A 26,770-nucleotide genomic window follows, 5' to 3' on the forward strand; every position below is an offset into this window, starting at 1 on the left:
CTCTCAATGATCCTCCAATTCATGATTAGCAAGTAAGAGCACTGTACTGTCTGCAAATTTAACCTTTTTTAAATAACAAGATACAAAAAAATGCATATACGAGATGTAAAAAAAATATATATATATTTTTAAACATTGAAAATTAAAGTATGTTTTCTGTGCCTATCTGCAATCCAAATAAAACCACGCTGCATGGACCACACTTTGAGAATCACTGCATCTGTGTACTTTAAACTTATTGATGTTCATAAATATAAAATAAAATTCACATACTCAGAAAGTAGTAACTGACTAATGTCTAGACACATACCTTTAAGTTAGATCAAAATTTTTGAACCCACCTTGGTTGTTCCAGATACATGTCTAGACATTAGTCACTTCACTATTTATAGTGTTGATGAATGATGACACATAATGCAAAGTCCAATCTTTCTTTATAACAGTAAAGTGCTAATGGGGATAATACGTATTTCGTAAAGCCAATAGACTATAAATTTAAATATAATTTTACATCTTTTTCATCATGGCAGCCTCCCCGATGGGGCAGTGGTAGCGTCGTCACCTTGTAATCAAGGGGTCCCGGGTTCGATACCTGGTGGAGGCACATAGTGGTTCGGATCCCACTTTAAACTGTAGGCCCAGTCTCGATTAGCCTTACTGTGCATAAAGTGGACTTAAAACCTCAACTCAGCATGATGGCCTGTCAAAAATTAGACACACACATCCAATTTTTTATATTATGTTAATCGATACTAACCTTGATAGGCACTCTCATATTGAGCACCTCAGCTACACGACATAGTAGTTCCAAAGGTGCATGCAGTTTTATGAAGTTATATGTGCAGTCCCCATACTCAGCTACTTCCTTCAAAGAGATACAGTTAAGGGTGAAATTAAAGGATAAACTGTAGAGAGTATTGTATTTAATCAAACCTACACATATATAGTAGTCAGAAGCAGCATGCTACTGTAGTTAGCTTCAAAATTTGTAGCTGTAGTGGCACTACATTTAAAAAAAATTGTAGGTGTAGCTGTAGCTTTAAAATTTCTTGTACCTTGTAGTGAATTTAAATTTAAAATACTTAGAAGTATTTAACAATTAGAAGAAACATCAGCTCCCGTGCCGTAGTACAGCTAAAAATGAAGAATAACATGTAAAATATAAGAAGTATGCATGAGGTGAGAAATTTATCTTTGCTATTTTTTTAATGTTCAAAAGGCCCCCTTGAAAATATTTTGTGGGAAGTTCATTTTAGATCCCACATGTAAAACTAGTTCATGAATGTTCATGAATTACCAAGTGTGATTGCTGATTGTGTGACAACAAGAGCCAGACTGGCTGAACATCTGAATCTTCCTGCTGAATTCATAACTGTAGACAATTTACACTAAGTAGCAGAAGTTTAAAAGGTCCATTTTTGGCATGTACTAATTTATATTACTCAAGTTTTCGCCACAACATGTGGCTTCTTCAGGAGTTAAAACAAGAATCAATGTTGCTGTCTGGCTGACAAGGAATAAAAATTGAAGTTTTTTGAAGCTTTTAAGATGGCAAGTGATTCCCTTCCATTAAGTTCAATTGGTACTTTTGCACTTTTGATAAATTTGGTTCCTTTCAATCTATGTTTTTTGTATTCAAATAAATGTTTTGATATACCTGATTTTTGTTTGTTTTCTATAATACACTAGTTTATGTTCATGAATTCTTCTGCAGAAAACTTATATGAACATGGAGGACCTATGTATAAAGGATTGCAATTATTATTGGAAAAGAACTACCAACAAAATATGCAGTGTTTCTGTGTGGAATCCAGATAAACAAATGACAGCTATATCACAATAAACAAATGGCCAACAGGAAGTGCATCTATCTTTAATCCTTGTCAACCAGGCAGCCACATTGATTCTTGTCTTAATTCCTGAAGAAACCACATGTTGTGGCTAAAGCTTGAATAGAATAAGTTAATACTACATGCCAAAACTGGGCTTCATTACTTACAAGGGAGGTTATCTAAGTGTCCCCCTCTGATTCCGATGAAACTTGGCAGGTGTATAGAGGGGCCCAAAGGAAGAAATACGTTTTTTTTTGTTTCGGCTAAAAGAAAGGTTTTAGGGGAAATCTGAGGATGACACAGATGTCAGATCCCCACTTCAATTTGTCCTCATCTTCACATTTGAGGGGAGTTTTGCCCTCTAAAACTGTTTTTTTTACCCAAAACACAAAAACACGTATTTCTTCCTTTGGGCCCCTCTATACGTCTGCCAAGTTTCAAGGAAATCGGAGGGGTACACAGAGGTCAGATCCCCACTTCAATTTGTCATCTTGACATTTGAGGGGGGGGGTTGCCCCCTAAAACAGTTTTTTAGCTGAAACATAAAAACATGTATTTCTTCCTTTGGGCCCTTCTATACACCTGCCATGTTTCATGGAATTCGGAGGGGGACACAGGGGTCAGATCCCCACTTTAATTTGTCCTCATCTTGACATTTGAGGGGGGGGTTGCCCCCTAAAACAGATTTTTAGCTGAGACAAAAATGCGTATTTCTTCTTTTGAGTCCCTCTATACACCTGCCAAGTTTCATGGAATTCGGAGGGGGGCACAGGGGTCAGAGGAGGGCATTACAATTACAGTGACATCGGCTTGGTATGTTGCTATGCTTGAAACATTCTTTGCATTGAAGTTGCACAATGCACATTTTGACATCAAAAACATGTGGTTTGAGTGGGACGGAGCCCATCAAATACTGCTCGACAGTCGATGGAGGACATTCGCAAATTGTTTGCAAGGTGGGTCATTTCATGTAACGGTGATGTGCCATGAGCTCAGAGATCCTCTGATCTCAGTGTTTTTGCGATTTCTTTCTGTGGGAACATCTCAAAAGCAAAGTGTACAGCATACGTGCTGCAACCTTGCTGAACTGAAACAGAAGATTGAAGACGAAATCACTGGCATTCCTCGAGACATGATACACCAAGCATTCCAGAGTTTTCACAGTAGACTATCAGAATGTGTATGCCGAGATGGAACACATCTTTCCAATGTCATCTTCAAGAAGTAAAGTGACATGCAAGTGCCATAGTTAATGCTTTTCAATCATGCATACTCTGTACATGCATTAAATGTATTTTTCCCTGTGTTTATTTGTGCATTTACGTCAATTGAAATTTTCCCATTTTCCTGCGCCACCCTGCATAATTTACACCAAATTTTTAATTAGCATGTATAAAGATATGGGCTAAGGATTTTTTTTCCTTTTGATGACCATCAGCAAGCAAGGTACTTACTTCAGAATTTCAGATGGCACCCACATGCTAAGTTGTCCAGGCCCGTCTGTCTGAGTCAGTAAACCCTGCTTTTTATCGTAGACGTTGTCTTATGATATATGGTACTGAGAACTCACTCAACCACCTGTCCACATATTATAATATATTAATAAACACTGAATTGCGAAGTTTCCTGTGGTGCTTGGACTCTTACAATGGAGTTAAGTTCTGACTCTAGACAGTAAACGAAAAGAGCAACTGCTTCTGTCTGGTGTTTACCTCAAAGAATTTCTAAAGTGAGAATCATAGAACTTAAGACCTTCTGTAAACAAAAGCACGTGTACCCTAACAGTGTTGCAAACTTATGAAAGAAAAAATAATCCACATAGCCTACAAGGTGTAAAAACATTCCATTTGTCAACAGATGCGGAATAAGCAGTGTATCACTGAGTGATGACCTGTTGAAAGATATTGAATGTATGTTAAAAAAATAAATTTAAAAATGTACATCTTGCCTGGTGGCCGACTTTGACTCATCACCGAAGTTCCCTGGCTCGAATCCCGGCATGGGTGTTATTTGTTAGTGTCCCTTCATCCATTTCATCTGACGATCACTCATTCTCTTCGTCGGGATTAGCCAAAAGTGGAAGAAAAGCAACGCTAAATTAAAAAAATCAAATACAAAATGTACATCTTATCCCCCAGAAGTAAGACGGTTCCGTACCAAAGGATTAATTTTCTCTCATATTTTACTAAAAATACCTTGCTAGAAGAATGTGACACATGAGATAAATGACGTTTTGAAACCGGGGTTTCGTCATTAAATTTATTTGATGTTGGAAAGTGTTATGATTTATTATTATAGATAATGAAAGTAAGCTAATTCATATGATTTGATTGACTAAATTAATAATGATGCAGCAAAGACCCCAAGGGAAACTAAAACGGCAACTTAGAGAAGCATAAAAGTGGGGAAAGAAGACTGTAGAATACAGAAATATTTTGAGGCAGTCACATTTTATTGTACGCTACATATAAAATAAAATGCATATTTGGGGGTGAATTTTTAAATATTGTCACATTTTTCTTCTCTCTTGTTGTGAGGTGTTCATTTTAAATCAACCTCCCTCACCCTACGGCCTGCCCTCTTTCACCTGCAAAAGTATTCCGAAGTGTGAGGATGTCACCATCCGGATGGTGAACACTTCTGTATTATAGATCGACTCCTGCATCCCACCCGCTTCCCCATCCCCATCCCCGGAGGATCGTCACTGACAATGTGAAATATACTATCATATGCCGACAATCGACATACCACTTCCGTTTCTGTACTTGACTTAGTGAGAAGTATTGTGGTTGGCAACAGCCTAATAACGGATTTCTTCTGCATCATGTAGTCTGTTCTATGAAAGTACGCTAATGGAAGAAAACGTGTAAATTACCTTGGATTATACATTTTAAAATATATTTTCATTAAAGGTTTCTGTTTATAATAATAATACGTGATTATTGTATAAATTACAATCGATCACGTGAACAGCAAGAAAATAGCGCCAGTTTCAAACATGGCGACTTCCATGCATGCAGGAAGGTCTCCCGTGTTTTCAGAGTAGTCTTTCGGAAATACAGCCATTTGAAAAGTGGCAAGAAGCAGGTTGTTCTTAACGTTTATGTGACGTTGTGTCGGTGCTATCCTGAGCAAGCAGTGAAGTTGGTGTCCAAGTGTATTTGTGTGTCTGCGTCTTTGTGTTTTTGGTGTGGTGAAAGAAAGGAAAATGACCGGTCAAGTTGTGAGTCCCGGGAAAAGAAACACGTTGTTGCTCGTATAAACAAGTACACCGATTTTGAGATAAATGCAATACAACGCGAGGTGCTTTCGTATTCTTTCAATCAAAGAGCCGTCCTGTCCACTGTGGAGAAGATGTTGATAGTGATAATTGATGACGATCTCCCCAATTTTAGCAGTAGACGTTAAATCGCCTCTTGTGCCACGTTGAGTTCCTTTTTGGCAAGCAAATTTGACAGACCGTACTCTGACAGGATGATGTCTAGCGCCGAAAATGCCTCAAGTTCAAAAAGGAAGTACTGAATCAAGGTAAGAAAATACATTACTTGCATGAGACGTGCGTAAATAATGTGCTTATTATCGTCTTCTTGTTTTCTAGTGTACGAGAAACTGAGAGAAAGATAAACCATCTCTTCTTATTCCCCGGCTTATCTTTGTTTAGCTTCTGCTAAAACTGGCGGTATATTTGTTGCACAAAGGAGAAAACAATACTCCACATGTCAACAATGTTGGCAATAATTTAGTGGAAATAAAACCAAAAGACTTGAATTACTGAAACGAATCTATATCTCTCTCTCTTGTATAACTTTGGCGCTGTCATACTGAGAGAGGAGGGGGCAAGGGGGATCTGTTAACCCAGTGTCAGATAAATTGAACTTTTGGCGTAGAAAAATATGTTCATTCTTGAAAAAGAACACGTATTTAATCACTTGTAGAAAATTTATTATACTTCAATGTGTAGATTATCAGTTAAAATAAGAATACGTTTTTCCATGTTACGTAAAATTCAAGGTTGCGAGTGAGCAGCATATGATGCCCCACCATTCACGAACAGCTGGCGCGGAGTGATACATTACTCGAAGTGAGACGGTTGTTTACAGAAGGTCGGAAGGTTCGTGATTCTTACTATAGTTTGAATTGTGTCATTGTTGATCCACAAAACCTCTTTCTTAAATCAAGCTTTTGCAAATAGCTAATACACTATTTGTTGACGTTCTTGGGTTACATAAAATTTCAGGAGCACAGAGATAACATTGCAGGTCTCCCCCCACCCCCCTTGTATTGCAGGGTGGCAGCTAGGCTACCGTATAGGGTATAGTCAAATTATAGGCTCGTTAGAGACTATACTATATTAATTAACTACAACATACATGTTCAGCTTCTAATCCAAGGGTGTCACATACAAGTAGAAAATTCTCCCGCATTTTTTCTATTGTCCTCTGTTCCTCAATATCTCTTAACCATCTGTTTGATCTATACACTAAGACATAATCAATTTTGCGAACACCATCTCTGAAATATGTCGATTTATCCAGAGTAGGCTCTTTGTCCGGTTCAGTAAATATTTCGTCCTCTTGATCCTATGTAAAAAGAGAAAATATGGTTTGCTTTAGGTATTATAGTAAATCAACCTTATTAATCAACTTATACATCCAAGCTTTTGCAATGCAAAATAAGCTGCATATTTAGACATTTACGTAAAAAAAAAGAACAGAATAGGAATTATATGTTTGTTCCCATAAAAGAATGTAACAAAATGGCACAGCATTGCACTAAATTGTAAGATATTTATAGATATATCAGATCGGTAAATTTAAGGATTCAGTTAAGGGCATGTGATACAGTCTCCACGGGACTCTTCCCAAGCTCTTTTGTGGCAGTGTGTCAACTTGGCTCTCCTAGAGCTAGATCTGGCTCTTTCGTGCACTCGTCCGGCTGTGAACTGGGACGCATACCCCTGTGCCCCACTATGATGCCATCACTGTTTCCGGCCCACATAGACCAAGTTTTGTCATAATTATACATTTTGCACGTGACGTGATATTGTTATATTGGCTGCGTCGCCCCATTCCCTCTTATCTTCCCAGCTACTTCTTTATAGCACCGTGTTTGACAAAATATTGTTATCAGGGAATTCTTTATTTTCGATTTGATATGACCATCAGTGGATTATTGTGGGTGATGCTCCCAGATCTAGATGTTGAAAACTAAGAATAAATTGACATCAATTTAGAGTTAACAATAATAGCAGTGCCCCCACCCTTTTGACAACTAACATTACCCTAGGAGGCACTTTATCCAGCCTTTGTAAATCTAGTTCCATGAAAGTCAGTTTTAACTCCACTTAAGGTGAAATTTAGTTATTTTATGCGCATCAGGTTTGGCAACACTGCCAGGAGGCAAGGAGAAAAGCATTGATTATATGGGCGTATTATTTGATTCGTTCTCTTGGGAATATAAAACTTCCGATGGAATAGAAAAAGATGTCAATGGGAAGAGGGCAGTTTGAAGATGCATTTAACCAGCTGAAAAGTCAAAACTTTAATTTGATTAGCCCTAACTTGATGTTGAAGTTGATTCTCCGTAAGGAATACATGGGATTCTGAAAATTCTTATTCATCATATTTTTCAAACATAGTGTCCAACTTAATAATCAACTTTAAAAAACGATTCCACTTGCAACGTGGAGAGAAATTCATGCTCTTGGATACACCCAGTTTTTTTTTTTAGTAGCAGTGCCCATTCGGGCGATATTGAAATAAATGCACAATTGGTGGGTAACTGTATCTTCTCCCCTTAAGAAACTTGTTCCTCCCATCCTTATGATTCTCAATCTGGTACAAAAGTATGGTTCCTTTGAATTATCTTGTTTCTGTTTATGAATTTTTTCTGTTGTTTTTAAATCATGGAGATGTATTATGGTGAAGTAATGTACCTCTGTTTGCTTAGCCTGAAGGCTAGACGAAAGTGATTATAGCACCTGACGCATTTGTTGCCAATTGTAATTAAATGTTATTCAGACTAACGTACTTTTTTTGTGCATAAAAATACTTTACATTTGTTTTATTCTTCAAATTTTCATGCGTTTTGTGAATGTAGAATGAAATTTGCTTCAAAGGAAGGGATGAAAGAAATAATGTATTTGTTTTATAATTCTTAATAACAAACATGTAATGAATGAAATGAAAAAAAAACATTAATAATTTAAAAATTGCAGTGTACACTTTAAAATATGACCAAGGGAAAATTCTATTTAGGTCATTACGTTTGTTTTGGATTTTAAATTTTTGCTTGAAAATCTAGAATTGTACTTGAATTTTTCCTTTGATGTTAAACCTGGAGCCCTTTGTGAAATGGTACATACCTCACTAGTGCTTTCACTTTCTTCGGCATCACCACCAAAAAGTATAGTTCCCGATGCCAAATTTAGAGAAGAAGAACGTGCCTGGAATGGTAACATTTTGGTCAGAAATTTAGAAATTCAATAATTAATGCAATAAGAAACTAATAAAATGAGATTATAAATAATAACTATCATTATTTTTTACATTTTCTAATGGTCAATAATTTTGCATTGACCATTAGAAAGTGGTCAATGTAAAAATATAATTTTTCATACTTTAGTGTGCATTTGATTAATCTTTATGGCATTTATGGTCAAGTTGATGAGAATAGTAGAAACAATGGACATTTGTGGAGATGGGGGAGGGGGGGATGAAGTGAATGAGGGATTGATCAAGGCAACTCTACTCTCATACTTTGTCCAGGATTTATACATGACTCTTCTATTACTTACGACTAGTGGTGGGAACTGGTCGATTAGTAAATCCATTCTCTAATATTAGTCGAAGATTTCACTAATAATATAGACAGTAGTCGTTTGAATAATACTAGTGAAATTAATTCTCTCAACTAATATTTGTTGAATTGGTCATTTGACTAATATTAGTCGAAGTAGTTGCTTGTTGTTTTGACTATTATCAGTCAAACCATCAATTAGTCCATGAGCTTGGGTTCAAAATTTCACTTATTAGTACCATTTGAGGTGGCAAGTTCTAGTAATGATTTTTGTAATGCTCCATGTGTGAGGGAAATTGTCTGATATGATAACCTCAGCAGAGTGGTAGCTTAATGGGAGTTATAACACTTTTGTTTCCAGACCCTTGAGAGGTCTTTTGGACTGATAAAAATGGTTACTTTTTGGAAAGTACTTAATAGGAAGCAAAACAAGCTATAAAATTATTTGATATTACCTTCTTTTAGCAAATTTTGATTGCACATTGTAATGCGGAATGCAATACTAGCAACTAAATCCTTACAGTCATTAGTTTTAGGCCCAGTAGACTACCTTAAACAGGTTAGGGTTCGGTATGTAAATAATGATTAAAATGAAAGGTACAATACGTTATATTGTTAACGGTTTACCTTGACAGCATTGTAAGTTCAGATGCTTATTACACACACACACACACACACGCACGCACGCGAGGTTTATTTTTTAATTAGGGGCCGTTTAGCGCTCATGTTGGCATCACTCCGTGCTTGACATTTTGCGCATGTGCGTTAGTTACCGACATGCCTTGCACGTAAACAGATGCCATTTGCACATTGTGAAATGCTTTGTGTGGTTGTGGTGGACAATGGAAGTGGTGCAAATGATTGAAAATCCCGCAAATTGTGAGATGTGAAAAATGTGAAAGCGGCAGACATTTATCGCCAGTTATGTGAGGTGTCTGGTAAGAATGTCATTGTTGAAGGTAACGTGCTTAAGTGGGTACATCTCTTTAAGGCTGGTCGCACGAATGTTTATGACGAACCACGATCAGGATGCCCCTCAATCATAACGGACTCATTGGTGCATGATGTTAAGAGCGAATATAAAAGACAGTTTGGGGTACTTCTGATTGAGTTTCTGCCGAATGGACCAACAGTTAATGCAGCCGTCTATTGCAATACTCTCAAGAAACTTTGCCGAGCAATACAGAATAAACGACGAGGAATGCTGTCTTCCGGTATCATGTTGCTGCACGACAACGCACAGCCGCACACGCCACACACTGCAGCTGCCACACAGTCATTTGGCTGGGAGCAGATGGACCACCCTCCATACAGTCTGGATCTCGCCCCTAGCGATTATCACCTATTCCTCCACTTGAAGACTTTCTTCACTGGGAAGCGATTCAACAGCGAAGCGATGAAGCCAAACAGGCCATGGGGGATTGGCTGTCTGACCTGGCGGAAGATTTCTTTGATGAGGGTTTACAAAAGCTCATCTACTGCTACTATGGGAACTACATTGAGAAGTAGCTGAATGTACATATGAACAGCCACAGAGGTAATTAAATTTCTTCCTTTTAGTTTTATTTCAAAATGGCCCCTAATTAAAAAATAAACCTCATATAAAAAAGTAGAACAAGCCCTGTAGCAACAATCAATCATCATACTGCTTTCATATATCATCACATCATCTTAGTTCTCGAGTTGAAAATTAGATCCTTCATCTTCCTGCTGTTTCTGTTTATTGCATGTTTGTAACTTGCCTTTGTATGAGCACTTGAGTTGATTGAACAGGCAAGTTAAGTTTGCAGGAATGCACACAATTGCATGCTAACAGTTTCAAAACCACATCAGGTGCAGGTGGGGAATGCATTAACTGAATGACAAGATTTTTATCTTCACCATTTCTCCATCCATATTTTGTAGGGCTTGGCTTCTTAGGGTTTGCCTGCATACCACACTTCCATATTGCAGCCTGGTAGTTGGCTCACAGAACATGCTTGAAATGACAGTCTCTGCATGGTGGCAGGTGGTTGGATTCAACCTCTTCCCTCTTGGTACAGAATAGCTGATAGAACAGTTCATTTATCTCGCCAAGGTAGGAAACTGCAACAAACATGCAGAAGGTAAACTGCTCCATCTTCTGAATGACTTCATCACTGACCTCCCATAACTGGCCAAGTTGACTAAAGATTTACTAGTAGGAGCGGTCCTTTTTTTTACCATCTTCAGAGCTATGAGCTTGCCAAAACCGGTAAAAGCACTGACAGTGTCACAGTCTTTAAAGGAATTTAAACAAATTAGACTGTCGCACATGGTGTGTCCGAAATCCGATTGAATTTGCAAGCTTGTTGATGTCAACAAAATGTGTTCGATTCTAGTCCCACACATCTAGTAAATTGGGCAGGGAATCTTCTTTTGGAACCCCAGACAAAGAACCATGACATCGGTATATTCAGCTGCAATCACGGTTGTCTATGATTCATAATTTTCAGCATGCAAGGCATGTAGGAACAGTCTAACGTCAGCTCCTCTTGTGTGGACCGCAAACCTTTCACTCCTTTCCACTCACTCTCCGTTATCTTGTAGCAGGTTTCCTCACAGGTCATGTACAATACCTGCTGGTTGTTCACCCATGCAGATGGTATGCAGAATCTTTCTGCATCTCGGGGAACTTAATAATGCTGATCTTATTGAGGGAACTACTCAAGAATTTTTTCCATGGCTGGATGTAGTGTCCTCCTGTATTGCTGCTATATTTGCACATCGTGGCTGAACCCCTCTTCAATCTTTCAGCACCTTTGATTGAACGCTGACGGTAGACATCAAATACATCTACCCTGTTGAAAACCAACACTACAAGCTCGTGGAAGGTTTTGTTGTTTCCCATAATTTTTTGCACAAGGTTCATCCCATCAGTGATGGAGGTTGAAGATGCTGGAATAGATTCAACTAAGGCAACATTCTCTTCGAGCTCTCTCGCAAATGTTGCCTTGTTTGTCTTGCTAAGTGAACCACCAACATTTGACAGAGGCCATGGTGATAAGTGCAGTGGATGGTAGAGGGCCTCTTTCATGTTCAGTTACTAGCATTATGTGGCCAAAGGTCAACCTATAGAACCACTTCTGCTTTTGATCTTTGGGTAGCCTTTGTGCAGACATTGGAGAAGGTCTTCTTCATGTCTTGTCATCATAAAATTTCACTGAAGGTCTTCACCTTACTGTGTTCACTTAAATGTCTGGTAAGCTTCCTCTCTGACCTGAAGAGTCTTCAGGTCATCCTTCGCTACATCTGGTGGAGCCATGCTGCCAGTGGACACACTAATCAAGTTTTATTCATCAGGAGACACGGGATTCAGCCAACGTTCTCCATGAGATCGAAGAGGGACTTCACATCTGCTTCGCCTTTCCTGATCCTTGGACTTTCTAGATCTTGATGGGACTATTTGAACCTATTATGACCTATCATGTGTATCAACTGCTTCAGATACATTCTTTTGTACTCAGCTGGAAGGTAGTACTTTGTCACTGCACCTTCCTTCACACTAAATCACTGTGTCCCTCCTGGTGTTAGAGGTATCTTTGTTCATACTTTGGTCAACAGGAATTCGGCCAAAAGTGTTGGTGGAGCTGAGTTGAAATGAAAAGCCTTGCATTGATTCAGAGTGCACAGCTTGGATCAGGCCTACAGAGACCTGCACAAGACCCGGAAAACACCCATCTGCGAGGAGGCCCGCCTACAATAATATGCAACACGCACGTCAAGCCCAGGTGTTCGACATCGCACAAGAGAGCTTCACGTCACAGTTGTGCACAGGCATCGATGCCTGCCAGTTTTTTCTATTATCCGGGTCTTAAGAAGACCCGTGAGACTCAATGTAGTTCTTAGAGGTAGACGCGAGCACTACTGTCAATGTGTTGCCAATGGCCATTATATTTCACTACGCATGGAAATATTTGAATTTCTGTTAGGTGCAGGTGCCTTGAGGTTTTATAACCATTGGCGTAGCAAGGGGTGGGTGAAGTGGGTGACCAACCTGGGCCTCGCGTCCCATGAGAATACGAGAAACGTAATAAATGGAAGTGAGAAAGATAGAAAAGGCTAATTTTTGTGGCCAATAAAATTAAAACCTTTTTTATCTGGCTTTGTATTCTAGTTTAACGTTATAATTTGAATGAATACGTCAAATTAGAGGCGGGCGGGAGCTCTAAGCCTAAGGGGCCCCGAAAAAGTCAAAATAATTCTTATTTCTCATGTGAAACATTAATGCAAAAAGTGCTTGGACATTTTTATCGATTTATTATTTTATTGAATAAAAAGCGCTTTGTCTTGGCTTTTCTTCTGTCTCGTGACCTTGCATAGCCTACCCGATTTTAATATGTTAATGATAAAGCACCTCAAACTGCCACGGAGCAAAGTATGGGGCATGTAATGCTTCCGGTATTTTATACTGAAGAAGGGTATGGATAATATTAGCAGTTCTTCCTTCCTTCCTACAACTTCAGATGCAGCTATTGGCCTCTGTAACGGGCACGAAGTTGATTTATCTTCCGAATTTCCTGATCAAGTTCTACGTTTCAGGAATGTGCTTAAATCTGAAATCAAGTGCTTTGGCAAAGTTTCTTCTCCTTGATAGCTCTACACTAGCTTCCAGTGTTCTGTGTATCCTGTACAGCCTTCTGTTTGTTTGTTTCCTACTCTTCAAGTAACAACCACGAAAAAAGAACTACGAGTATCTTTCTCAAAATTGAAACTTAGGAAAAACTTCTGGGAGGTAGTGTGGAATGGTATGATTCAGCCCAAATTTAGCGGACACAGTAATCTCATTCTTGAACGAGAAAGGGCAAGATCTAATGTAAAAGTGTCATTCGCTGCCCAGAAGCCATTAAGAAAACTTCTGTTAAGCAAGGTGGTTTGATTTAAATTGGGGAATTCTATTTTAAAAAATCACTTTTTGAAGTCACTTTAAATAAAATTCCAGAGTCATGTACACAAGAAATTTGTAGAGATCAGAATAACTTTTTGTGAAAGTATATTAATCTTGTGATCATTTAATGGTGTTTATTATGCTCTAAGAAAATAAATAATGGAAACAAAATATATGTACACATAGTACACCCACATGTCAACCTCACTTCCACGTTAGTACACCCTGGACTTAAGACTAACAAGGCTCTGGCGACTGGCCCCATGGCCAGTATAATTTTGTTTGTATTGTCCTGTTCTTTTGTCCTTATGTGTGCTGAGTGTCCCTTTACAGCCTCAGCTTTTAACGAAAGTCAGAAGATTTTAATATTTTATGATTTTAGTTCTGAAACGTTAGAGTTGTTCTTTGTAACGATAAGGGGCTGGACCCCGTATAATGTGATGGGTGCAAAATAGCCTTAGTGCTGACGGACCCACAATTTTAAATTCAAATTCAAATTCATACAAAAGTAAATGTAATATGTCGTCTGAAAAAAAAAACACTTAAAATTTTCCTTGATTTAAAATTCAATAATTTTTATAAGCAAAAATAGCACATTTTTTAAATAGAATAATGTACAAAATACTAATCATGTTAAACCGTAAATAGTGTCATTTTCATTAAACTGTAAATAAATATGGCAGCTGATATTTGGCTAACTATCATTAAAAACACTACAAAGACTGTAAAAATTATTTTAAGTTAAAAATATAAAGTACTTCAAGAAATCATTATTTTCACTGTAAGAAAAGTTACTGAAATTATAATAGTTTCATTAACACACTCAACACACATTTTCAAATTAGGTTCATTATGTTCAGTTCCAGAAACAAAGAAATGCATATTTACATGTAATTTCTTATTTGCTTTAATCAAACTGTTCAAATATTTTACAGGGCCGTTTATCAGAAAAACCTTTCTATATAAAAAATATGTCTATGTGTACGGTGCCATAAAGAAGATCGATTTAAATAAAAAATATCAAACATTATAAATAAAAATCATTATTTTTATCCACCCAGCTGTTAAGGGGGTGGGGGAGGAGATGGTAAGTATTTGTATTTTCTTATTTTGAATACATAAATGTCAAAGAAAGATATGTTGTAATATGTGAAAATTCAGATGTAGAGCATCGATTTGTATAATTATTAATGTAAGTGTAGCCACAACCAGCCATTCTAAGTAATTACATAAATTTCCTGGAAGAATCTGACTGTACTTGAGGGACCCAAATTTGTTTCTTGCAGACACGTACTTTACGATTTTTTTAAACCACTGTGTCAAATATTTAATATTACAAGAACATTAAGACGTAACAACAAAATGAGATTCACAATTATTATTATCATCTAAGTTCTAAAATTCAAAGTTAACTGCAGAAGCGTGGCGTGCATGTAACCGCTGTTACTGCAAGTAACAGCAAAATATAAAGAATTGAAGAACCTGTCTTAAAATATTATTACATACATAAACTGGTAATATTGTCATAAAGTAAATATTACAGACTGACTTTTTTCTGACACCGGCAAAAGCGAAGAGCAGGACTGGTCCGGTACCCCCCTGAGTCAACATGAGGAAAGGGCCCTGAGCCCACGCAAGGAAGACTTTGAGTCCCGGTAAAGACTGTTACGGTGGCAGGAGGAGGCAGGTTATTGCCATGCCTGTTTAGCCGCCACAGTTGCCGGTGATCCTTACCGGATACAGATCAGTGTTGTTATATTCAATTGACAGAAGAGAGCTAAGTCGCCTAATCGGGTCTATCTTACTCTGAAGATGTCCAGTCACACTGGGGAATGATGGTGTAGTGGTAGCGTCGCCACCTTGTAATCAAGGGGTCCCGGCTTCGAGGCACAAGTGGTTTGGATCCCACTTTAAACTGTAGGTCCAGTCCCGATTAGCCTTACTGTGCATGAAGTCGACTTAAAACATCAAATCAAAATTTAAAAAATGCCAAATCACACTGGGAAAAAGCAAACTACCATGTGATATTTTGTATTTACACTAAATATCAGCGATTACGAAAGTCCACTTTGTCCTTTTTCGACATCATGGGCGAGAAGGAGAGGAGAGGAGAGGGATGGGGATGGTCAAGGGGTCTGCTGTCCTTCTAAAAATGTCAACCTAAAATTCTATATTTCACACATATAATATTATTTCAGTTACAGGAATTTGTGATAATTGTTGAAAGGGCCGATTGAGATTGGCATATGTTGTCACAGGAATACGATAATTTCGGATTGAAGCAATGTTTTTGAGGTAACAGAACTGTTTTTGAGTGAAAACATTACTTACAAGCATAATTTCCCGATTGTTATTTTAGCACGCTCTGAAGTGTCAGTTGTCGCAGGTTCGAATCCTCAGCAAGAAATGGTTATTTCAATGTTTGTTGTTATTATTTTACTTACATAGTTATAAAAATTAATAATTACATACACAAATAAATAATCATTTTATTCCAGTAATTCACCATTCATTCTCATCGTCACGATTATCCTATAAAGCGAAAGCCTTAAAGGTAGCAAGGGACGTAAAATATTCGAAATAGTAGTGGTGTCAGAAATGAGATTTCTGTGGATTTAGCGAAACTTGGGAGTGGGAGTAGTTAGGAAACAGATGAAGACTATATCTACTCTATATATGTCTTATTTGAAATGAAAAGTTTAGCGATTTGGGCAAATCTGGTTTCAAAAGAACTAAGATGGCAACAGTAGTACAACTGGACTTCTTGCAGTGTAAGGTTCCGAAGGAAATATTGGCTATTGGGGAAGCGCCGATGCTGAGAGGGGAGGGAGCAAGGAAGATGGGGTGCTTCACGTATTACAAAAGTAAACAACTGTTGGTGGGAGGGACTGTGCAGTGCGTGTTTTGTGAGTGGTGTCTTTCGTCTTTGTGTTGTTTTCGGGCATTGTCAATTAATTAACAAGCGGAATGGAGCTTGCTCTGAGTTCCAAGGTTGCGGGTTCGTCCTATCTGAACAGTGTGTGTAATTGTGAGATAGAAGATATTTCTGTAAGTATCAAATTACGTATTTCTTTATTAGGCTAATGTTTATTATGTCATCAACCAATGTTTTCGATTTCACTTCAGTGCTTAAGCCAACATTTTTTTTCCTCATTAATAACTTTACCAAAATCTAGTATTGAATTGCAGTTGTACCAGAATAATATTATATGAACTACTTGGAAAACATGGGGGGAACCTCAGGTGGGGAGGCACCCAAGTCTTATGGCTCCTCCCTTAAATGTCCTACTGATAACCGGTAACACTTTTAAAAATCCAACGCCACGCCACTGGTTAACTGGTACAATTAATGTGCAACAAAGTCAAAATTGCTAATTAAAAAAAAGTCATATTAGCTGTATCAATTGATTACACCAAAGATTTCACACTTATGGGCCAAATGACTATCGTTTTAAGATTTGTTCATGTTGAAACCGATTGTGTCGAAGAGCTTGTAGGTGGATATTTTAGACCCCTAGAGAGGATTGTGATTTAGCGCACCCCTCTCCCCCCCGGCTCTATCAAACACCAACATTTCATGTGCGTCCTTTGATATTTTCTTCTTAAGCCATGGTTTGTAACAATTTCATCCTACAAATTTTGAAATGAGGAAACAAACTCATTAAATAATATATAGGTTATATTTAAAGATTCTTAGTTTGTATTTTTGATTTTTTTTTAAAAAAAAGTTAACCATATTTAAGGATATTTCAGTTGTGTCTTACTGCCTAAAGAACATCTTAAAAAACGTGCTATTACTACTGCTTTGGTTAATGAAAATTGCAGCAGCGTGTAAATTTCTCTGTCGCGAACTGTTAAATATAATTTTCATCAGAAATGTATTATTATTATTATTAGGCTATTATATAAATATAATAATTTGCTGGCGTTTCCTTGATGACTGTGTATCGATTCACATTGATATTTCAAACTTAAAGAACGGATGAGGCGGCCTTGCATTCTAATCTCGCCCAGGGCCTCGCGATATGTTGCTACACCACTGTAGTATAACTAAGATTTTTTAACTTCTCAAATTAGTTTCATTACTATGTCAAAGTGACTACCACATATTTTCCAATTTTTTTTGAAGGTCTTGAAATAGGTTTGTGTCTTGTTCATTTTATGCCACGTTTCTGGTCTTGAAATCTTCTCTCGGTTTCATTTTTACGTCATTTGTTTGTTGAAATGTGTAAATAACATTGCCTGCCTATCAATGCGGTCTGTAGAACTAGATAACTAGCAACAACATGAGCGAATGACGATTTGTTGAAAGAGATGACAATATGCAAAAACCTTGTGTGCAAATTCTGATTTCACGTTCCATTTTATGGACCATCGTGCTTTAGTGTTGAGGGGTGATATCTTGAGCAACTAATTCGGATATTGAATTGACAAAATTACACCAGAGAGAAAATCTGTTTAATTGATTGATTCATTTATTTTGTCACTTTATGCACAATAAGGCTACTCGGGACTGGACCTACACTTTAAAGTGGGATCCAAACCACTATGTGCCTCCACCGGGTATCGAATGCGGGACCCCTTGATTACAATGCGATGACACTACCACTGCGCCATAGAGGAGCACCCCCAAAAAATGTTTAATGTAGAACAACCACAAGTCACACAAAGTTCCAAAATATTGATGATGGCACTTTTTGCCAAACTTGGTTCGTACTCCTTTATAGGTGTCAGCAGTGGCAGCGATTAGGGGCAGGGCCGAGAGAAGGCAGTTGCCCCCCTTTTCCACTTTGGCACCATGCTAATCTTATGTACCAAGGGAAATTAAACTGTCCTTGCCCCCCTCCCCCCTACTTTTGCACCTTGGACTCCTAGTTTTGGCACCCAATCGCCGCCACTAGGTGTGAGTGATACAAATGTTTTCTACCAAGGAATAAATGTCTGCAATTTCAAATTGATAAACCTGATGAACATTTTAAGTGCTCCAAGACCAGTTTCAGAATTTAAAAGTTGGCAACCATGACTGCGTGACTCATGTATCTGGAGATGGTGCAAAAAAAAAAAAAAAAAAAAAATGAGCGTTCGCTGAAGATAAGCGAGCTTGGTCTTGCAAGGCCTTCCAGTTACCCATGAGCTTTTGGTGCTTGACAGTTCAAAACTCAGGTCTACAGTTGTACTCGCCCGCTTGCCAGCCAGGTGGGCTTAGTAAGCGAATTTTCCCTATGTGCAGCTCTCTGCAGGCCTAGCAAGATCTCCCATCATATCTGAGTAGGACATTCAGGAGGATGATAGGCTCCTCTTCCCATTTACGAGAAACTGCACTCCTTATCTTCACACCAGTATGCGATTCCTGAAACTGTATTAAAACTTTCTTTGTGTTCTGCTGCTTTGTGTACTTTTCTGTCAAAAGATGCACTCTGCATCATAAGCCTGGGAACCACATGGATATTGTAAAGCTGATTTCTCGACTCTTTATCAGGCAGTGTATCACTGGAACTGGAGTGCTCTTTTGCAAGGTTAGACCAGATAAGTTTGTCCTTGATCAAAATACTATGACACTTTCGGTGGTACTGGATTGCTGGAATATGATCATTTGGAATATATTTTGCAAGTTCCAAAAGTGGTGTGTGTTCATGAATTTTGAATACCCTCAGCAAAGTTCTCCACTAGTCCTTATCATATAGTGAAAACGGTGGGTAATGCTCTCCACTTGGGGCCTCTTTTATGGAAGAGTGCTTTCCCCGGCCATCTTCAGTCATAGATGTCTTAACAGCAACAAATAAATTATAATATTTAACATGTTTTTATCAAGTTAATCTATTTCAGACTTCATGATGAAGCGAACACAATTTTTACCAAAACATTCAGATGGGACAAAGTCCCAACACACTGTATTTTTTGTAATAATAATAATAATTATATACATAAATTTTGTTGAACAGTCATATTAAAAAGATCAAATAAAGAAAACCTGTGAATTATTCCACAGAATATGGTTCTTTCGTGTAAGTTTTGAACTTGCATGATCACAAGTGATGCATGTCTGATGCAATTGATGCGAAGACATGTTACCCCTAAGAAAAATGAAAAAGCTACTCATTTGGAAAGGTTATCACATATTTTTATACTTATGTTGGAGCAACAGTTATTTCAGTACTATTGAAGTTTTGCTATCTTGGGTGGTACTGAGATCTGGCTGGCTAGTGGTGGCGATCGGGTTCCAAAACTTGGGGGGAGGGGGGGGGGGGGCAAGGTGCCAAGTGCAGGCCAGTTGCCTCCCTCACCGCCACTGGGGCTGGCCCATGGACTAAATTGAATTCTTTTCCAGGTGATCTTAGTCGAAACTTAAGATAATTATTTTTTTACTTATATCAATCAAACCATCTATGGCAACATATTGGGTTCTTGTTATACGTAAAGCAGGAGGGTTTTGAAAACTTCATTTGCTGTAGAAAAATTCATCACATGGCACCACTCTGTCAAATTTTAGAGAAGGTTCTCCTGGCATGTTTATTCATGCAAGAGTTGGATTCTTGTGCAAGCAAGGCAAGGAATTAGCCTCATTGACTTGTCAAAATCTGTCTTTTGTCATGGTACAATGAAAAGCATTCAACAAAAGGGATTACCTGTACTTGCTGACTGAGCAAATTGAATGCTAGACTCAAGATCTCACCACTGATGGTCCCATATATGAGTCCTGGCTATATATGAATGTTCTCTTGTGAGTGTATCTTCAATTTTATTCATCCAATCACAATTAGCTGAAGGTTACAAAAATGTAATTAGAAAAAATGTGAAAACACACATTTAAAAAGAGTTTTGCTTTGTGTCTTATGCTTACCATAAGAACAGCGTTAAATGGTGTTTTCAGGAATGTAAAGATAAGCATTTATGTACGAGGGGTGCTGATAAGTTCTTGGCTTTCCTCTCTTCCCATCGTTTCCCATTCACAATTCATATCTCATTTGAAAGTGTGTAATATGAGTATGTTATGGTAAAAGGTAAAAAAAAAATGTAAAGTATTCCTCTGTGCTTAGCACCATGCCATGAAGGCGTATAGGAGGTGTGGGGGCAACGTAGACATCAGTGTGCAAAAATAATATTCCTCCCGTAATAGCTTATTTCTATTTTTCAGGTTTGAAGTAGTCATGGAGGAGGCACAAATCAGTTTCACGACAGACGGGGTGACCCCTTGTGGTGCCATTCTATGGACTGATCCTTGGTCTCGGGCTCATAGATATGTAGAGGCACGTTTCATCCTTAGTCACTAATCTACCCAAAAATCCTCCACCAGCACGAAACCGAGCCAAAATGGCCTCCGATGGCTTCACTCTTTGCCGTTTCTGATCACTGTTCAAACATTTTGGAACCCATTTGGCAGAAAGTTTCCTCATGTCCAGTACATCATGTATGATGAATCCTACATGTTCCTGGGAGATGTTCATTATCTCTGCAATCTTCTTGGCTGATATTCGCCGATTCATAAAAATCATGTCATGCACAGCATCACATGTTGCCAAATCCGTCACTGATGAAGGGCACCCACTGTGGACATCATCTTCGATGCTGAAATATCCAGTCATGAATCAAACTCTCCAGGTTTTTATGGTGTGTATGAAGATTACTTATCTCCCAGTGTTTGTGACATCTCACTGTGAATGTCCATTGCAGACTTTCCTTGGAGGAACAGAAACTTGATCACACCCTGAACCTCCGGCATCGTGAAAATGACTTGTGCCTCCACCATGACTACTTCAAACCTGAAAAATAGAAAGAATCTATTGTGGGAGGAATATTATTTTTGCACCATACTCATATTACACACTTTCAAATGAGATATGAATCGCGAATGGGAAGCGATGGGATGAGAGCAAAGCCAGGAACTTATCAGCACCCCCTCGTATTGTCATGGAAAGTTATTTTGTGTGTTGTAAAGTCTAATTTGTACTAGAAATTACCTTTTGGGAGTCTGTTGATTTAGAACCGCCTACTGTTGTGGAATCTGCAGCTATTCCAACTGTAAGAAGACAAAAATATGAATAACACACACACTTATACAAAATAAAAGAAAAAGAAAAGTTTGACATTTAATTTGGAAATGTATTCTTGGTCGAAGATTTATCTAAGGATATATCAGTATGACATTTTTGCTGATACTGATAAAGTAATAGGTAAAAGGTAAAGTTCCCCGTGCATATATCACCATGCGGTGAAGGCACATGTGGGGGGTAGGCCCCACACATTCTCAAACTTGGCAATTTTCAGAGCGGATGTGATCAGCACCATGCTCCAGCCATCTTTACCCCCCAAGGTTGCCCCCAGATACCCATTGATTTGAGGGTGGGTGAACCCCAGAGCCACTTTTTGAAGGGACAAGGCCATTGCCCCCCCCCCCCCCTTGGAAGCCTGCTTTGCCCACCTGTGAAAAATACAGAACACATTCCTACCTGGAATTCTCACTAATTTTTACACTTATATCCTGTATTACTCTAGCAACATAACAAAGACATTTATTGATTTTGTGACTTATGAAGGTGTGTGGGATTCCGTATAATGTCGTATCAGGATGGGGGAAAAAAACTCCCTTCCAGATTCAGACTTTGGGAAATTATTTCGCAATATTCAGTATCTAGAACAGTTGTGACATTTTGAGTAGTCTTGTATTAAAGGTGCCTAATGTGTTTGGATGTTTTTTTTTTCTTGGATGTATTGCTATGAACTTGGAACTGCTTAATTTTTTGTTTCCCAACTCTACCTTTTGGAGCGATTCATGTGATAGAGAGAGCTAGTGTATATTTGATTTTTGTTACTTAGCTTTGCTTTTCTGCCACTTCTAGCTAATCGTGAAAATGAGTGATGACGGGAAATTGATGAAGAGGCACTCACAAACAGTGCTGCAACCACAGGGGGGGCAGTGGCATTGTCCCCCCAATCTTGGATGGAAGTCCCATCTAGGGGGCAAACATTGAAGTAAAGAAACATGAGTAGCAGAATCTAAGAATAGCAGGACAAATGGATACTCAAGATGGAGTTAGTTTTCAAGTGTTTCTTGCATTTTCTTCCAGACGGCTAAGGGCACTTGCAGGGTGCACAGAGGGGCAATTGCCCCCCTCGATTTCAAATTTTATACAAATAAAAGTAAATTTCATAAAATTTTCTTGATCGCTTCGCTCGCAAACACAGTATCTGCTATTCTTATAGTCCAAGTTCATAGCCACAGCTAGGGACGGCAGGAGTCAGCCCTGGGAGCCAAAACGGTCTAAATGGAAAAAAAAATATATTAAAGAGAATGCCATGGCACCCCGTGAAATTATTTGCGTCCTATTAAATCAATATTATTTTCAGTTTGCAAATATTTGGATCCAAAGATTTTCCTACTCGCTTCGATCCCAATATGATTCTTTTCTGTAATGCATTCTAAATTACTCGAGAGAGAGAAGTAAGGCCAGATATATACTTCAGATTGTTGCTGCTTAAATGTATGAACAATTATTTTGAGGAAAAGGAGCGTGCACATTTGAGAGACAATTTGGTGGATGAATTGATAATGTAATGTATTTAAATAATATATATATATATATATATATATATATATATATATATTAAAGAAACTTTGAATACATACACAATTTAGCGTTAACATGTTGCATATGTATTTTCTTATTTTACATCGCTCCATGTTCCATATGTGTAAAATATATGTTGCACATAAAAGTTATACATGTTATATGTACCAGGGGTGCCCATCCCCCAAGGCCAATGGCTCATCCCCCAAAAATCATGTCATGCCCCCCCCCCCAAATCATATCATTCGTGCCCTCAAGCCATACCGTAATCTCCACAAAGTATTTAATTACGACAGCGTATCTACCGAAAGTAATCTTTTTCCTTACCTTTACTGAAAACTATACTTGATCTGCCCCTCGTCCCTAAAAAGGGGTGCCAATCACTTAAGACCGCCTTTAAAATCGTTAATCATAATCCCCCCAAAATAGTTTGGTTGAACAGGTAACAATTGATGTCTATTTGAATAAAATACCATGTTAAATTGTCCATATTTTAAAATTGTTCGATATTCGAAAAAACTTAAAGCTAGCACATTGATTGTGCCAAACACGCGTTCTTGCCACACAATATTGCAAGCGAAGTGAGCAAGAAAATTTTTACATTCATTTCTTTGCAGGCTTTCAAGAATATTAATTTAATGGGATGTCAGTACTTTCTTGTCCCAAGATATTTAGTCTTTTTCAGCTTCTCTTTTGGCACATCAGAGGTTGAAAATGCGTGGATAGCATATCGCTAAATACATTCTCCAAAGTTTAATGTTCGAACTCTTTCTCCACTACACAAATCTCTTGACAATCTAAGATTTAACACTTTATCAAGAGCTTCCTATCTCTCCCTTAAAATGTAATACTCAATCCTAGCACCAAAATTTCCATGACAATTTTAGACATAGTGTTGATATTGAAGAGTGGATATTGCCTCCTCCAAAAAATTAATTCTCCACACCAGAAATTCCGCAACAGTCTAAGACAATACACAAGAATTGTATACCTTCCTCAATTTAATGCTCAATCCCACTCTAACTAAAATACCCGCCATAATCCAAGACCTAGTGTTGGATACTGTCCCCCCCCCCCAACGTTTAATTCAGAATCCCCCCACAGAACCCACGTGTCAATTAGGGCATAATATGTAAAAGTTAGATATTTCCCCCACCCCCTTCCTCCTTCGATAAAACGCTTAAACACTATTGTCTTCATCTAATGTATTAAATATAGTACATTTAAGGTGTAAAATGTTTACATATATTATGGAAAAATATATAAATGTTGAATTTTATATTATTTGAAGGGGAAAAGCCCCACAAAAAATCTCGATGGTGCAGCCTGCAGCAAATCCCCTCCTGTGGGCACCCCTGATATGTACAAAAATAATAATGTTCGTCATTCATATTCTGTCTTTCAAAAATACAGTTTGCGTGCTTGTTTTCATTATTAGCTATAACTTGACAAGTTTAAAAACAAGATGCTGCAAATAGCTGTTGCGCATCTCACACCACATTTCCCCACTCCATTCTCCGCAGCGACGTTGGTTCGCAGTGTTACAGCCTGGAGGGAGCAGAATGGTCTGAGGATTTTCAACGAAATTTGTATTCGCTTTTTCCTGGGCTGTTTTCTACCTGTCGGAGTACAGAAATTCAGCTCACCTTTCGCCAACGACTCTTTTCCTTCTTTTAAAACTTGGCCTCCCCGATGGCGCAGTGGTAATCAAGGGGTCCCGAGTTCGATTCACAGTGGAGGCACATAGTGGTTCGGATCCCACTTTAAACTGTAGGTCCAGTTCCAATTAGCCTTACTGTGCATAAAGTGGACTTAAAACAATCCAATCCAATTCTTTTAAAACTTGAGAAACCATCCATTTAGATACTCCAGTGGTGGCACTTGTGGACTTGACAACATTATACGTAAGTTTATATAACTCTTTCTGATTTTGCAAATATGTTGCAACATTGTAAACAATTTATCTGGCCTCTCCTCTAAGGGGCTTTCCAGAGCAGATCGTGGATTTCGTTGGACCCAGCATGATTTGATTTTTGCATTTCAAAAATATGCAGCGAAGAGTAAAGAACAAGAACATTTCAATGCTTTAAAAAAGAACACAGGCAAGCATGTTATCCGATTGCCTTCTCGTAGCGATTGTTGTACAATAAACAATGGAACCCCCACCCCACTCAGCTTAAAAAAAAAAAAACAGGCCACTGCTCGATGTCGCAGTCAGAAAATGAAGTCATTCGCCCAGTAGTTTCTCTTCGGTATAAACCTTAACGCGCATGCGTAATACTACAGTTTATGATCCGCACACATTTTCAAAGACCGGATTAAATCAAATAAACCACTGGTAAACTGATATGAGCCGGCATCGTCAATCTACACAGTAAAAATAGTTTGTCATATTTGTTTTAGCTTAGTTTTGCTGAGTTGGCACCACTCATACTCTCAAGGCTAAACCAGTACGTAGAAGAGTGGTGGGGAGGATGACGTAATGGGAAGTGCTCTGCAGCGATCTGCGCATATCGGGACTTAACTTGTCAGGCTATAATATGAAATTGAACGTGTTGAAAAAATATTTCAAATCATTTGTTCAAACACAAATGCTTTAGCACCGACTTCTACCCCCTTTTGCATGATTTACGACGATAATAACATCTTTTAATGCTACTATTATTACTACCACTACCACCACTATAGTACTATTATTATTATTGGCACGTTTGTCCTGGTACTTGACTCCAGTTAAAAATTTGTGGTTTCACCTCTGCCCACAAAGAACACTCATGCCCAAGCTTGAACCTGAAGCCCCTGGCTTCGTAGTGTGTTATGTAATCATCCCAACATGCAGGTTGGCTAGTGAAAGATGTAGGATGCAGCTTACTGGCTCAAATTATTGTCAAACACGATGAAAATGTGATAGTATTTCACATTTATTATTTCGGTTAGAAAGCGATAAAATTTGTAGTTTTATACGGGTTACACTAAGCATCTTATGGAGTGTAAATATCAATTTCAAATCTTATGAATCATTTCTCTATGCAAACGCATCAAATATGATAAGCAACATAGATGTGTGCTATGATATCCATTTTATAAAGGAAAAGTTAAGTTTTAACTCTGACTGTTTGCATGATATAATTTCCATAGCATGCTCTCAGAATTTTAAACGGCAATAGAAATAAATGACATTTGCAACTGCGAAGCTCAATGGGATTGCATACATTAATGACAGAAGATGCCATATTTCGATTGCTTGTAACATCGAAAGAATAATTAGACGAGCAAATAGTGACTGAGAAAAGTTGCTTGCCTTCATGTCTTGTACACACTGAGAAAGTTGTCAGTGTTATGAAGCAGCACCCTGTGAATACAGGTTCAAGAAAATTGCAAGTAGAAAAAAGCTGCAGTGAAATAAATACAATTGAAAATCTATCACATTGTATCTGTAGCAGACGTTGTCTGTTAAAGTACCTCAGCCACAACCTAATTTTTTGACAAATAATTATGTCAACTCTTCTGCTATGAAGTGGATTCTCCTAATTTTATTCTTATATCTTAAGCCATTCTGTGACTGGCAGAAATCAGTATCAGCATAAAAACCCTGATATTTGGGGTTTGTGCGGTTCTGCTCAAAAAGTGGTGACGATAAGCGGCCCAGAGACCTTGTGCCACAGAAA

General features: G+C 38.1%; 1 protein-coding gene across 1 annotated transcript in view; it reads right to left on the reverse strand.

Moving 5' to 3' along the window:
- LOC145998825 (anoctamin-7-like) overlaps positions 1 to 26,770 on the reverse strand; it is a 111,315-nt gene that overhangs the window by 78,711 nt on the left and 5,834 nt on the right. Inside the window, exons 3-6 of the mRNA XM_083135481.1 lie at positions 21,495 to 21,553; positions 8,197 to 8,277; positions 6,203 to 6,412; positions 758 to 865 (exon numbers count right to left, since the gene is read on the reverse strand). Coding sequence (XP_082991607.1) covers positions 758 to 865; positions 6,203 to 6,412; positions 8,197 to 8,277; positions 21,495 to 21,553 — 458 coding nt within the window. The remainder of the gene's footprint in view (positions 1 to 757; positions 866 to 6,202; positions 6,413 to 8,196; positions 8,278 to 21,494; positions 21,554 to 26,770) is intronic.

The sequence above is a fragment of the Lepisma saccharinum genome, chromosome 14 (assembly GCF_977018435.1).
Source record: "Lepisma saccharinum chromosome 14, izLepSacc3.1, whole genome shotgun sequence".
Lineage (NCBI taxonomy): Eukaryota > Metazoa > Arthropoda > Insecta > Zygentoma > Lepismatidae > Lepisma > Lepisma saccharinum.